The 15,011-nt window shown below is 45.9% G+C and overlaps 1 protein-coding gene across 1 annotated transcript in view; it reads left to right on the forward strand.

Annotated features, from left to right (window-relative positions):
• The window catches only part of ZMYND15 (zinc finger MYND-type containing 15), a 69,868-nt gene that overhangs the window by 23,446 nt on the left and 31,411 nt on the right, over positions 1-15,011 (forward strand). The window contains exons 9-10 of the mRNA XM_069215657.1: positions 4,239-4,327; positions 6,281-6,382. Of these exons, the coding sequence (XP_069071758.1) occupies positions 4,239-4,327; positions 6,281-6,382 (191 nt within the window). The remainder of the gene's footprint in view (positions 1-4,238; positions 4,328-6,280; positions 6,383-15,011) is intronic.

Here is a 15,011-nt window from a genome sequence, read left to right on the forward strand (position 1 = left end):
TGGAAGTGAATTAGGGGAGCAGCTATCAGCGGTGCAGCAGGCGCAGTTGCACCAGGTCCAGTGAAGGTGAAAGTGTGAATATTTGTGTGTTTGTGAGAGTGAGAACCAGTGAGTGTGATATGTTTGTATGTGAGTAACTGTGAGTGGGAGTGACTAAAAATACAAATGATAGGAATTTTTTGAGTTAGTGGGAGTGAGGGGGAGAGAGTAAATGTAAGTGGGAGTCAGTGGGAGTGAGGAAGGGAGAATAAAAGAGTGTTTGAGTGTTTTATGTCTGAGTCTGCCGCTGGCCATGGCATACTCATTATAATTCTGGGCTTATGACGGCACTCAGATTAACCGGTTGCCGATGGCATACTGCAGATACTTCTTGGCACAAAAAAGGGCACCTATGGCAAAATGCATACCAACGTAGTAGAAGTCATTTTTTGCCAGGGGCCCCTTTGGACAGATGTTGGCGCATGCATACTTGAGGTAATTCTTGGCACAATGGAGGCACCTATGGCAAAATTCTAGTGCTGGCATACTGTAAGTAATTCTTGGCATAAGGGGGTCCCCATACCAATTTGCCTGCATTGGTACCATGAAGGTCATTTTTTAACATATGGGAAACTCTCAAGGCAAATTACGAAAACAGAGAGGTAACTCCTGGCAAGTATTACACCCCACCACTTTCAGAGGTCACTGACCACCACGGGGCTCATTTGCTTGTAGGCAGTGAAGGACAGAAAATGCAGGAGGTACTATGGGCAAAACTCACTTGTTCTTATGGCTCGGTCAGTTTGGACAGATGAATGGAAAGATACTTAAGCATAGCTGTAGAAAAAGGGAAGATGCATGTCTAGAAAAGCATATCAAAAGATGCTATTTACATGGCCTGACTAAGCTGAGCATGAGGCCTGGAACTAACGTTCAAAGAGTTCTGATTCTAAAAGAAGTGGCCCATGTGGCTGACATATATATGACTTTGATGAGGACGTGTCGGTTAGGAGCTAGACAGAGCCTTCGTTTGAATGAATTAAAGTGCTTTGACTGAAGTATCTGGAAGGCAATGCACAGTGGTATACAAGTGACTATAATTAAAATTAAAAAACTGCAAGGACATGCATCCCCACCAGCAGAGTAATACACTGAAAGAAACAAAAATTAACAATCAATTATTACCCAGCATGGTGCCAATGCCTTGAATGTGTTGGTCCCCAGTATACTGCTGTTTTTACAATTCTGGAAGACACATAGAAGCAGTTTGATTCTTTCAGGTTAAAATCGAGAGCTCCCTTAACACTCACGCCATCAGAGTCCTCTTGGCTTCAGGTTGTGGGTTTGCATACAAGGTAGGTAAAGTCGCTTGCTTGCCGCAGGTGGGAGTCTGACACCACTTTGGGTAAAGACAAGGGATGTGTTCTTACCACTGTCTCATTGTTCATACAAACTTCATGAGGCATTCTGTTTTAAAGGGACTTATTTGGGGAATCAAAGATTTGGCAAGCCAAAAACAAAGGAGGGTTTCCAATCAGGTTATAGTACGTTTGTGGTTACCATGGATCTGAAAGTGCTCCTTGTCTTCTACGCAAATAACTAGCAATATCCGTGTTATTTTCCCACTTATTTCCTAACAACCGATTTCTGCCTCTTCATTGTGTCATTCACACATTCAGCTCAGTTCCACAGGCACAACACAAATCACGGTAGCCTCCCATAGCTGTAGTATGACATCTTCCCAGAAACGCACAAGGGTAGCAATAGCGCTTGACTTCGCCATTTTAGCTCACAGCGGAGCAATGTTACGAGAGTCCTGCTGAAAACCTCAACGCTTACCTCTATTCACGTTCATGGTGGCCAGGGTTTAGAGGCACATATCCGATGCTGAAAGCTCAAGAGAGGGAATCTCCCTAGGTCTACCACTTTTGCAACAGGATCTTCTAAGGTTCCCAGGCATGCTACTCCCTTCAGACTCTAGAGGAGGAAGTTACAAGCGCCAAGATCGCGAAAAGAGATATTCTGGATAACTTCACCAATCAAAGCACAAAGAGAGAGCTTCTTACTGTGGTAGATCAGTAGATGAGCCACGGCAGCAGTGGCCATTTGGCAGTGATGACTAAGAGACTGATTTAGAGTTTGGCGGAGGTATTAGTCCGTCAAAACACTGACGGATATCCCGTCCGTAAAAATGTAAATACCTTTATATCCTATGGGATTTAGATTTTGGCAGGCGGGATACTTGCCACACTTGTGATGGAGTAACCCCTCCACTAAACTCTAAAGTTAGTCATATTGTGTCAGGGTAATTTCCAAGTTCTGCTAGACTATTGCAAGCAGTAAAGGAAAGACACGACAACAAACAGCCATCTGATATCACGAAGCAGACTGATCCCGATGCTCAGGCAGACCACTAGCACTGTGATGATTTGACCCTGGAACGAAAAGCAATAGTCTCTACAAGGCGAAGTCATCTCTCAACAACGATTTAAAGCACTAGTGTGACCTAGCGCAATCCTTGTTCGTACAGTGGCTTCGCATGCGTGCAATAGCAGCAATCAGAAAGGGTAGGAGAAGGGGAAGCCCAGGGCTCTTCTTCAATCACACCATGAATTGAATGCTTCCTGAAAAACAATTAGCCAATGGCCATGTCTGGCAGAGGCCTGCTGAGGAGAGTCAGCGGGTAAACAGGGGCACCAGGAAGGAGCCCATTCTTTAAAGGGCTTCTGCTCACCTTTCTCAGAAGGAGGCTCTCCAGCCCTTGAATATCTTCTCACTCTGAGGACCACTCTGGTCTTCATGCAGGAAGCCTGCCTCTTTGTCATGATTGGATCTGCATGATAAATGCCAAAGGGTACATCTCCGTGATTTCAGAGCTTTAAAGGGGCACTTGAAGCTGCTCATAGAACTTCAGATTAAAATTGCAGGCTCTGGGTTTCCGAACCTCTATATGTGATAGCCCCACTAGCAACAAAATGAAGAGTTTTTGGATACTGCATCTTTGGGCTTACCGCCTCACACTAGCCATGAGAATGAATCTTCAAAACTCCCTGAAAAGGTATGTCTGCTGTGAAACATTAATCGATGAACTAAAGGTACAACAGGCATCCTGCCAAGGGACATGAGGACTCTTTTACAGTTGAGTGGAAATGTCTGGCCAAAAGTCTATGGGTGAAATGAGGAATTACCAAGGAAATCAGACCCAGAATTACCCATTCTGCTGACAGTTCCCCATTTTCCAGTAAATTATCATGGTATAAACTGGACTCTAAGTTAATTCTGCACCAATGAGTTAAGAAGATTCCCAGTATCATTATCTCCAGGAGTACGGTAGGAAAACCTCTTGATGGGGCCCTTGTAAAGAATGCCAAGGTGTCCTGCTTTTGTAGAATAAATATATTTATAACAAGGGTACAGTCTTTTAAAAGTATCTGTGCTGATTCTCGTAATCCTTCTGATTTAATTTCTTTTTAACTAGGTTGCTTGGACTTTGGATATTGTTTTTTCCTGTGTTCACTCCCTTGCTTATTAAACTGTGGCTGCTTTTCATCTTCCAAGGAGATCTGCTCTCAGCCTCTTGGAAGAGATCAAGGATACATTTTTAGCCATTATTGTTTCCATGTGCTGGACACACTCACCCTCATTTGGCAGGAGCTCAGGCCTGGTGTTATCAAAGCCTAACACCTTCCCCATGCACTCAAGAGTTGAGTTTAGCCGCCTCATTCATGAACCACATGGTTACTTACCTTGAGCTGCTAATGCCGCCTCACATAGAGTATCCCGATTATCCTTCGGCTTCCAACATTTCCCAAGACTAAGGTCTTTCGGCATGAATTTGTAATATCCTGACAATTAAGAGCAGACCGTGATGAGGCTGCAACTAGGAGCATCTTAGACCACTGTATCTGGAATGAGTGAGAGTTAACTAAGGGGCTGAGTTACATCCTGGCGGAGGGAATGCTCTGTCACAAACGCGACAGATATTCCATCTGCCTTATTACGGTTTCCATAGGATATCATGGGATCGTAACAAGGCGGATGGGATATCCGTCACATTTGTGATGGAGTATTCCCCCTGCCAAGATGTAAATCAGCCCCTGGGCGTAAGAGACCAGTGAAGAAGGAGCAGGCCAGACTCACTGAAGGGTATAAATGTGGTAGTGACTTAACTTCTACTGAACATTGTCAGTTCTAGATCCACCAATCACTCTGCACATTGTCTGGGAGCTGTTCCTCATTCACTTGCATTTTTCTCTTAGTTCCAGAGCTCAACATCCTGAACAAGCAGTCCCTGAAGATCCACATTATCGAGGCGCACAAGGAGCTGGATCTCATCATGGTGTTCTGGGTAGGAGGAGCCCTCTCTGTCCTGGGTGTGCTGGTGCTCTGAATGTGAGAGCCCTCCTACCCCACCCCAAAAGTCTGAGCTTGTTCTGTGTATGGGAAGTAAGAACCTCCCCCAGAGTCTGAACATGTTCTGTGTATGAGAAGCCTGAAACCCCCAGCGATTGACCATGTTCTGTGTATGAGAAGCCTGAACTCTCCCTCATAGTCTGAGCATGTTCTGTGTATGAGAAGCCTGACCCCCCCCAAAGTCTGAGCAAGTTCTGTGTATGAGAAGCCTAAACCCGCCCCCACCAAATTCTGAGCATGTTTTGTGTATGAGAAGCCTCAGCCCTCCCCAAGAGTCTGAGCATGTTCTGTGTATGTAAAGCCTGAACCCCCCAGAGTCTGAACATAATCTGTTCATTAAACCCATGACCCCCACCCGGCAGTCTGAACATGCTCTGTGTATGAGAAGCCCGACCATCCCTTTCTCCCAAAAGTCTGAGCATGTTCTGTGTATGAGAAGCCTGACCATCCCTTTCTCCCAAGAGTCTGAGCATGTTCTGTGTATAAGAAGCCTGAAACCACCTCTCTCCCAGGAGTCTAAGTATGTTCTGTGTGTGAGAAGCCTGAATCCCACCAGAGTTTGAACATGTTCTGTGTACAAGTAGTTTGAACCCCTGAGTCTGAGCATGTTGTGTGTTTGAGAAGCCAGAACCACCTCCTGCCCCCACTCCAAAGTCTGAGCATGATGTGTGTATGAGAAGCCTGAACTCCGCCCCCCCCCCCAAGTCTGAAGAAGCTCTATGTATGAGAAGCCTGAAGTCCTCCTCCAAAGTCTAAGCATCTTCTATGTATGAGATGCCCTCCCTGCTCTGGGTCAGAGTGTGTTCTGTACAAGAGGAGCTCTCTCTGCCCTAAGTGTATCTAACCGTGGTCTAGTTACAAGAATGCTTCCCTTGTCTTGAGATGCATTAGTATTCTAAGACTCAGAAGCCCTCCTTGACCCCTAGCCCGAGCAGTTCTCTGTGTGATCAGCACTTCCTGCCCTCTGTCTCATTGTGTTCTGGTTAACGGGTGTCCTCCCTGCCCTGGGTGTGCTGGAATTCTCTCTAGAGGGGCATTCGCTAGCCTAAATCTGAGCATGTTCTATGTAGTAGAAGCCCTTCCTGTTGCCTAGCTAATATTGTTTCAGGTATGAGAAGTGCTCCCTGATTCGGGTTGGCAGTGTTCTGGATTAGAGGGTTCCTCTCTGTCCAAGGCCTGTCTACTGGTGCTCTAGATATGGAGAACCACCAATGCAAAATGAATAGTCTTATCAAACCAGCCACTGGAGCGCCACAGTGTGCCAAGTATTTTCACTGGGTTACCTCGGTCTAGGATGTCTGGAACCTGGAAAAGTTGGAGCGACACCAGTTATCTTAATGTACACCATTTCTTGGGTGTGGTAGCAGAGACATTTTATTGTTTCAGAAATCTTGGAACAAAAGTTGTCAGACTGGTCAACGCAGGGTCCCTTTCTTTAACGGAGAAGTTCTAGGTCACACATGCATCTGGGTATAGTACAATTCAGAATACCAGGAGCCCCAGATACGCTCTAAGATAGATTTGGAGCTTCCTATGGCCACACCTTTTCAAAGCCAACAGACCTCCAGCAGGTAAACAAACCTTCCAAACAGACTTAATCTCAGTATCCACAGAGCAGGTAAAAACAGTGGCAACACCCGGTCTTGGAACAAGGATTCTCCAGCAGAAGAGTTCAGGTGCAAGATAGCAGATGTTTCTTAGTCATTCCATTGAAAGGCCTTTGCCTTTTCTGCCTGAAGGCTCATCTCCCAGACTCCATCTCTATTCCATCGTTTGTTTGCAGGTCTTGGCTACTGATACGTGCGACACAAGTCTACTCCTTTCAGTCAGAGTGCAATTTGTCCTTGCTCACAGTGTCCAAGTACTAACACCAGTTCATCTCTCACAGGAGCTGTCCATCTTGTTGCCGCACGTGGCACTGGAGCTGCACTTTGTCGGTGATGGCCTCCCTCAGGAGGTCGATGAGGAACACTTTGTTCTACAAAGAAAGGTATGAACCACAGAACCAGGGTAAAGTGATGGAGATGGGAAGTAGGAAGAAGTAATGTGGGCATGCAGTAAAGTTGTGTCCCAGCCCACAGTGGAGCTGGACATTAAGCACCACTAATGCTGGTTCTCCAGCACTGGAATCATCCACAGACTTGCACACTTCCCTTGCTTCTTTCATGGAATATTGAGCATGTGACCTTATGTAGAATCTAACAAAGGTTCTCCAGCACTGCAGCCTTCAGTAGACTTGCATGCTTCACTGACTTTTGCCATAGATTCTGGTATATTGAGCATGTGAACCTATGTAGGAACCCACAAAGGTTGTCCAGCAGTGCAATCTTCAGTAGACTTGCATGCTTCCTTGACTTTTGCCCTACATCGTGGAATACTGAGCTTGTGAATCTATGCACGATTCAATGATGGAGACCAGTAGTTCTTCATGGTTGGAATCTTCCATCGACCTCTCCAGAGCTGGAATTGTCCAGAAACACAAAGGACCAACTGATTTATTCCCTTACATCAGGGCACTCACCAAATGCTGGGGATTTTAATTAACATAGCAGTTTTCATTTTGGTAGCGTGTAAAAGTCCACGTAAGAAGGATCAAAAGGGGCCACCTATCACCAGCCATCATATGTTCCTTCTTTTGTGAGAGAGCAACATGACAGAACATGTGGGCTCCTCTCAATGGGGACAGGAGGGACAAGACGTTGTACCTCATCCCCAAACGAAAAGTTCCTTCCTCGATTATGAGTGAGGACACACTTTGGGTGTGCAGCTGTCCTGCTGTTTTAAGTACTCTATAGGCGGAAGCAACATATGCATGAAGGTCGTACACTCTGATTGTCTTGAAAATCTGAAGCCCCTGGAAACATAAACAAAGGGGATCACAAAAAATTCACACAATGAGTCAACATAGGACAGGCAAAAGCACTGCTCAAGAAATGTTCTCCTCAAATGTATTCATCTACATAGATTTATTTAATGCCATTTCGGCAAAGCCTTCCATGCCAGCACAAGAAAAGAACATAATTGTACAAGTTTTTTAAAAACAGGTTTGGTGTAGGGATCCTTAACTTGGGGGTAAATTCTTGGTGTGTAGATCAAACATGTCTAATAACTATAGAATCCGAGACACCTGAAGCTCCTCCTTCCTGATCGTGCAAGTTCAGAAGGGTTGGAAGAAGTGCATTACTGACACTTTTCCCTTGCTTCCTGTAAGTTGAGTACCTTGCTATTCCTGCAGGCAAGGCTGTTCCTTCAGTTGCTGGATGAGATCATACTAGCAGTTGCTACATTCCATGCACAAGGGTGTCTGCTTCCCTTTACTTCAGCTTATGCTCCCATGAGTGAGGGATGACGGATTAACCTTTGGGTCGTCTGGTCCTGCTTGGCCTTTGTTGAAGTTCAGATGGTTAGATCCTGTAGGCAGTTCCTTATTCTCCTCTTAGGTCCTAAGTGGGGCAGCTGTAAACTCCATGGATGTTCCTTCCAGTCTTTTCTCACGCTCAGATATCAGTTCTGACCCGAAGGACACCTTCTATCATAAAGCCTGCTGTTGTACAGTTTCTCATAGAAGAGAGAATAGCGTTTGCCTATTATATGTTTGTTTATTATGTACCCATGCCCATTCTAATTTGGATATTGCTTCAGCAGTTCCCTCTGGCTATGTCATCGTTCGTCAGGACAGGTTGACTAGGGCCGGGGGTGGTGTTGCACTTATAATTCTTGAGAGTTTCAAATGCATAACGCCTGCCCCTGACAGCCTGAAGGTAGCAGGGAGTTTGGGATTTTGTATCACCTTTTTCCCTAAGGTCTCCTTCTCTGGTTTATTTGTTGTCCTTTGGGAAATTCCATGGTGTTTTTCAATTGTTGGGAGGAGGCTGTTTCAGAGGTGGCTTTGAGATATCCTACCTTTATAATTTTGAGGACCTTAGCCTCCATGTGGACGTCTTGACGGACAGGTGGAGGTGGTTACAGAAGTCATGTAAGGTTCTTAATCTTAATTCTTTGATTTCAACGGCTACCCATCTAGCCGGACATACTTTGGGCCTTATCTTGTATAACCGTCCTCTCATGGTTAGTGCCACATGGAATTAAGTTAATCAACTCATTTTCTGATACCTTTCAGCTAGGCTTACAGATAATGTCGATCCTGAGGCAGGTGGGAAACGTGGATTTGAATACCAAGCTTGGAATAAAGTCAAGCCTTCTGAGTTTGTGGAGTCACTAACTCTGGCCCTGCTATATTTGACAGGCGATGTTAATTCTTTGGCTGTGGAATCTTTGTTTAGAGGAGTCGCTAATGATCTGGACCCCATTAAAGTCAGGCAAGCCACTAGCAGAGGACCGTCTTCCCCCCGGTTTTCCCTGGAACGTGTGGCCCATAAAAGGAATGCAAGAAGTTGCAACACCTATGGTGAATTCATTATGAAATGCAAGTCAAATAGGTGTACAAAACTGCTCTTAAACAGTATAATAGAGCTATAAAAATTTATTAGAAGATTTATTTTGCAGATGAGAATAATATTGCAATTAATTTTGCACAGAACATTTTTGAAATTACCAAATCTTTGCAGAATCCACAAGCTTGCAACCCCATTATAGCTGCCTTGCCTGAATTGTGTAACACGTTTTCAGTATTTTTTGAGGATACCATTCATAAAATTCACTCTACTCTGTCTGTACCTCTGGCCAGTACATTGGGCAGCATCGCCCTGGAAGCAGCTACTTTCGTTAAGAGCATGTTACCTGAGCCATCTAATGATCTAAGTGATCACGCCAGTATTTCAGCAACTTTTTCAAAGCTCGGTTTCCTAAGCTTGTGTTCCTTGTGGCTGGAGAGAGGCAAAGGCACTCTCTTTCTTTAAAAAAACAACCCTAGAGCAATCCAGAGGCTGTAGCTAATTTTCACCCGATATCCATTCTTCCAGCAGCTTCTAAAACCTTGATAAAATTAATCAATACCCAACTGACCTCATATTTGGGGGCCAACTCTCTCTTGCACAATGCACAGTCTGGCTTTTGCCATGGCGCAGCACAGAGACAGCTCTTCCTGAGACTACATAGAATATTAAACTCACAATGGATAAAGGAGATAGTGCTGTTTTCATCCTGTTAGATTTGTCCACGGCGTTTGATAAGGTCTCTCATGCAACCTTACTACAACGTCTCTTGGAGGTCAGTATCAGCGAAAAGGCTTGGAGGTTGTTTAAATCCTTCCATGAAGAGAGAGAACAACAAGTATGGCTGTCCCCTTGCCATTCATCGGCAAGGAAACTGACGTTCGGAGTATTCCAGGGGTTTTCACTTACATTCGTTATTTAACATTTATCTGGCTCCTATAGCCAACCTCAATCAAACCCAAATGATGGACAGAATGCGGAACCAATCAAACATTCACCCCCAATCACAGATCTGGGCTTAATCCATCAATTCATTTGCTAACCATACCACCCCAGTTTGGACCAAGACAAATGCAAATCAGTTTTGACCCGGTTCCCTATGGAAACAGTCCAGCCCGAACTGCCAGGCCGGGTCCTCACTGGACCGGAAACAAGCATCCTTGGACCGGTTTCAGGGTATCACCCTTCATCAGCCAGGCTAGCTTGAATCCAGTGGCACAGTGAGCCCTATGGCCAACCTGGCTGATTCTTTCAGTCTTAGGAGTATCTCATATGCCAGTGATACGCAGCTCCTTCTCACTTTAGATGCCTCCTCTCCTTTCCCAGTGAAGGCACTGAAGTCTGGCCTCACTGCCACTCTGCACTGGCTGACAGAAAACCGACCACCTGCCTTGAAGTGAGGCCAAATCTGAGATTCTCTTCTTCAGCCAGATAAAAGAAGAATGGTTGCTTAATTCTGGCACCAGGATCTCTCACCCACCGCCTGAAGCTTGCTTCTTCAGCTAAGAATTCAGGGGTAAAATGTGATGACAAATTGACATTTATTCCACAAATTCACCCTATTGCTGCCTCCTGCTTCTTCCTTCTCAGATCTTTGTGCATATTCCTGAATCTCTTGCCTATGTATTCCCATAAAACCGTGGTGCATGTGCTGATCACGTCAGGACTGGACTATGCGAACATGCTTTACCTCGGCCTTCCTGATTAACAAACTCCAAGTGATGCAAAATGCGATGGCCTCTATTATCCTGGGTTTTCCGCAAAGAGTTCATGCTTTTCAACATTTGCAGGAGCTACAATAGCTCCTGGTGATGAACAAGATTATTTTCAAAGCTCTTATTATCTTTTTCCGGACTTTCGATCAACAGGGTCCGCAATACCTAATTTCTAGATATAAGCACTATTCGCCAAGGGAAGGCCTGCACTCAGCCTCACCCTTACCTGTCACCATTCCCAGATTTTGCCACGCAAGATGTGGAGACCGTTCCTTTTTAGGGTCGAGCCTGCGTTGCATGCGCTCGCGCATGTGTATCGCAGCGAGACGCTTTAGGGTTTAGAAAAGGGCTCGGAGCCCTGTCGACGTCACGTCAGTGTTTTTAATTGGTTAGTGGGCTTGCCTATTAAAATCTGCTTGCTTTGATTAGTCGAAGGCACGCATACGTCATGCCTTTTCCGGTGGCTAGCCCTCCTCGAGCGCATCGACCAAGTACAGAAAACATGTGAGCCTCGCTGTTTTCTGTCTGGCTCGTGGACTACTTTTTCTCTAATTTACTAGCACAATTTTGCTTGGCAGAAGTCGAGTGCTTTACATAGCTAAATGCACTTTTTCGGCTTACGTACATAAATGCACTTTTACCGATAGGTGAAAAGTCGGGTTAGGAGTTTACAACGCTATCAGCTCGAACATGAGCAAACACGAGACCCGTTGCATTGCAAATGCTTGTTATTGTTAGCTGGTGGTATGTGGAATTTGCTTCATCTCACGCTTCACAGGATTCCTAAGTAGTTGGCCTTTCAAAAGGTGCTTAGAACTGAACTTTTTGCACCTTAGTTGGTTGGTAAGGCCATTCTCCTTATCTTTTTCGCCCTGGGACACTGTTTTGAGTAGCTGTGTCCTTTAAAAATCTCTAACAATATGTTTTCATGACAGGACGTTCAAAGTTCTCAGCACCACAGCAGGCAGCTAGAGGCCACAAGTGTAAGTCATAGTATAGCTGTCAAAGCCTTCCAGGCGCATGAGGTTGATGAAAAATACCCCAGCAATGAACAGTCATAACATATGTCTCACAGACAATTCAGTTTGTATAAGTGCGACATCAATAGGTACTAATACATTTGGTCATCATAGAAGACATTCCCATTTTGTGATTTACAAAGAGAAAAATACAGCCTTCAGCTGTCAATGTTCACAAAATGTGAAATACGGAGGGAGGGGGGTATTTATAAGAAGAGGTGGCTGTCCAGCCACATCCTTCCATAGGCATTATCCTATGAATCAAGTGTGCAGTTCTGGTAATCATAGGAAGCTTCACCCATCAAACTGAGGCCGAAGGTGCTTCTCACTGGGCACAGGCCATCCTTTTCAAGAGGCACAGGCCTTCCCCCCACCAGAGTGGCATGCTTCATCACTGGGCTGTGCTCCTCGTTGGGTGGGCTCTGCAATGCCCAACGGGCCCCCCAAAGGGGGTTCTTTGCCAGATATGTTTTCTTGTGCTGGTTGTGAAGCTGGGAACCTTAAACAAACATGCACATACCCCCAGGAGTTCTTTTAAGCGTGACTGAAAACAGACTGCAGGAATAAGTGATAGCCAATTAAAATTAACTATGGACTTCAAAACTAATCTTAATGTCTCTGGATGTCTTTGTTAAGATTGAAATAAAAATAAGTGAATCAAACAAGAAATAATGTTCCTTAGAATCAAAATACAGTCAACGTGCTCCTTGCCCAGGTGTCCCACCAGGGACTGGTGTTGATTCATCAGAACCAAAAGGGGTTCTCCTGATCTAATTCTCTGGGCAATGTGTACTGTGTGCCCATTAATACGTAGTTCATTCTCACTTTTCGCTCGTCTGAAACAGGTTCACAGGGTGGTAGGTGAAGTCTTTCCTAGGGTTGACACAGTTGTACATTCTCCTCCTCTTGTTTTTAATATGAGAGGAGTTTGTCATGGCCAAGGAACTGTGGACAGCAGCTGTTCAATGGTGGTCAGCAGAAGACTGAACTAACTGGGATGGGTGAGGAATGACAACATAGAACTATTAAAACATCCGGGTCGATTTTCTGTAGCACAAACCAATGTGTTGGGGTCAGAACTACTTTCTTCTTGGTGTCAAAGGTAAACCCAGAGGTGATCCTACTGCAGCAAGGGACTATGGGCCAGATGTAGCAAAGGGATTTTCCCATTCTGTGTCAATGGGAAAATGTGTTCGTACATATGGCCCTATATCTCATACAGGCACAGAAGGCACTGGAACTGTGGACAGAAATCACAGGGGATACCCAGAGGTGAGGTAGTCCCACTGCAGTGAGGGACACTGTCTCACACACTACAGATAAGGCACCAGGTCTGTGGACAGTATCACTGGGGATACCCAGAGGTAACCTCACTGACGTGAGGGACACTGTCTCACACACTACAGAGAAGGCACCAGGACTGTGGACAGTATCAGAGGGGATACCCAGCGGTAACCCCACTGACGTGAGGGACACTGTCTCACACACTACAGAGAAGGCACCAGGTCTGTGGACAGTATCAGAGGGGGTCCCCAGAGGTAGTCCCACTGCAGCCAGGGACACTGTCTCACACACTACAGAGAAGGCACCAGGTCTGTGGACAGTATCAGAGGGGATACCCGGAGGTAACCTCACTGACGTGAGAGGCACTGTTTCACACACTACAGAGAAGGCAGCAGGTCTGTGGACAGTATCAGAGGGGATACCGGAGGTAACCTCACTGACGTGAGGGACACTGTCTCACACACTACAGAGAAGGCACCAAGTCTGTGGACACCAGCAGTGGCGTAACAAAACTTGAGCCCCCACCGTTGCAAAGTACCAGGATGGGCCTTCCTTTCCTTGGGCTCAGTCACGGGCCTGCCGCCGGTGCACAGTGTACTGTGCTGAGGGAGCCCCCTGGAGGTCGCCTCACAACCGCAGGGTCTGCAGGGGTCTTTGTTACGTCACTGGACACCAGGCCTGTGGACAAAAATCAGAGGGGATACCCAGACCCAGAGGGAACATGGCCAGGCTAAAAAATCACACTTTCAAGGGTCAGGTTACAGGGTGGACTGCCATCTCTCATTGCAGCTGGAAAGTGTATGTTGAGAGGAAGACCCTCGCTTCACAAAGGATCCCTGAAGGCACGAACAGAGATGAGTAACACTACCTCACTAGAAGCAAACACCCCACTGCCACCTGTCAGATCACTCACACCTAGGAGCAGATGTGTGACTGATGGCCCAATCCTCCTCAGAAAGCATAACCAGAATCCAGAACTCACTACCCCCAAACCTGTGCACAAGTATCTCGCTGACGACTTTCAAAAAGGACCTGAAAGCCCTTCTCCTCCAAAGGTATTTTAGCTAAAACAGTATAATTACCTTTTGTACACTCTGTATACTACCTCAACCCTTTGCGGACATATATACCTTTGGTACACTCTGTATACTACTCAATCCTTTACGGACGAATACACCTTCTGTACACTCTGTATATTACCTCAACCCTCTTACGGATATATATACCTTTTGTACACTCTGCATATTACCTCAATCCTCTTACGAACATATATACCTTTTGTACACTCTGTATACTACCTCAACCCTTTACGGACATATATACCTTCTGTATGCTCTGTATATGCCACCTAAACCCTCTTACAACTTTGTGCACATTCTGTTGTATTTAGTGATCTACCCAGTTCTATTCTTAACTGGGGCGGCTCCTCCAGTAGGGCGGAGGAGTGTCGCTTTCCCGCCAGCAGAGACAGCTGCAAAACCTTGTATCAAAAACCATGATAAACTGGGTTTAGTATAGTTTTGGGTAAAAGGGGCGGGCCACAGGCTGTGACGAGCAGTGACGGGGAGTGCATAGCACTGCCCCTCAGTGCGCATGTATGTTTGGCTAGCCGCCTCGAGCCGGCCAAACACACATGCACAGTAGGCTCTCTCCAGCCAACAACACAGTTGCCAGTCTGGAGAGAACATGCCCAGGCTCCCAGTCTGCCTGTAAGTGCCCTGGCTGGGCGCTCCCAGCCAATCCTGATGCTGCCTCAGGAATGGCCGCAGGGCAGGATGGGAGCCTGTGCCTGCAGCAGAGGAGCGGATGGAAACGGTGCAGGGCGATGGAGGTACGTTTTTTTGTTTCGTTTTTTATTTAATTTTTCTGGCTCTTCCGCCTTTGGGTAATGTCTGCGCTATAGAAATATGCATAAATACATAAATACATACATAAGTAAATAAATAACTGTGTGCACATCGCGCGTTCTTGTCGACAAAGGAGCAGGTTTCATGCGACACGTTACCGTCAGTGGCCATTAGGTGGCAGTGCTGACTTACAGTTCTCCTTGGAGGCACCGGAACAGGTTTTAGGAGGGTGAGGGCTGCAGAGAATCTTCTCACATTTTAGCACCACTGGGTACGCTCGCTTTTTTCATTTTAATACTGCTTCCATATGACACCTCCCCAGAAACTTAAGAAACTTTTCTGAGCCCTAGTACTTTGGTT

Source organism: Pleurodeles waltl, chromosome 12 (assembly GCF_031143425.1).
Source record: "Pleurodeles waltl isolate 20211129_DDA chromosome 12, aPleWal1.hap1.20221129, whole genome shotgun sequence".
NCBI lineage: Eukaryota > Metazoa > Chordata > Amphibia > Caudata > Salamandridae > Pleurodeles > Pleurodeles waltl.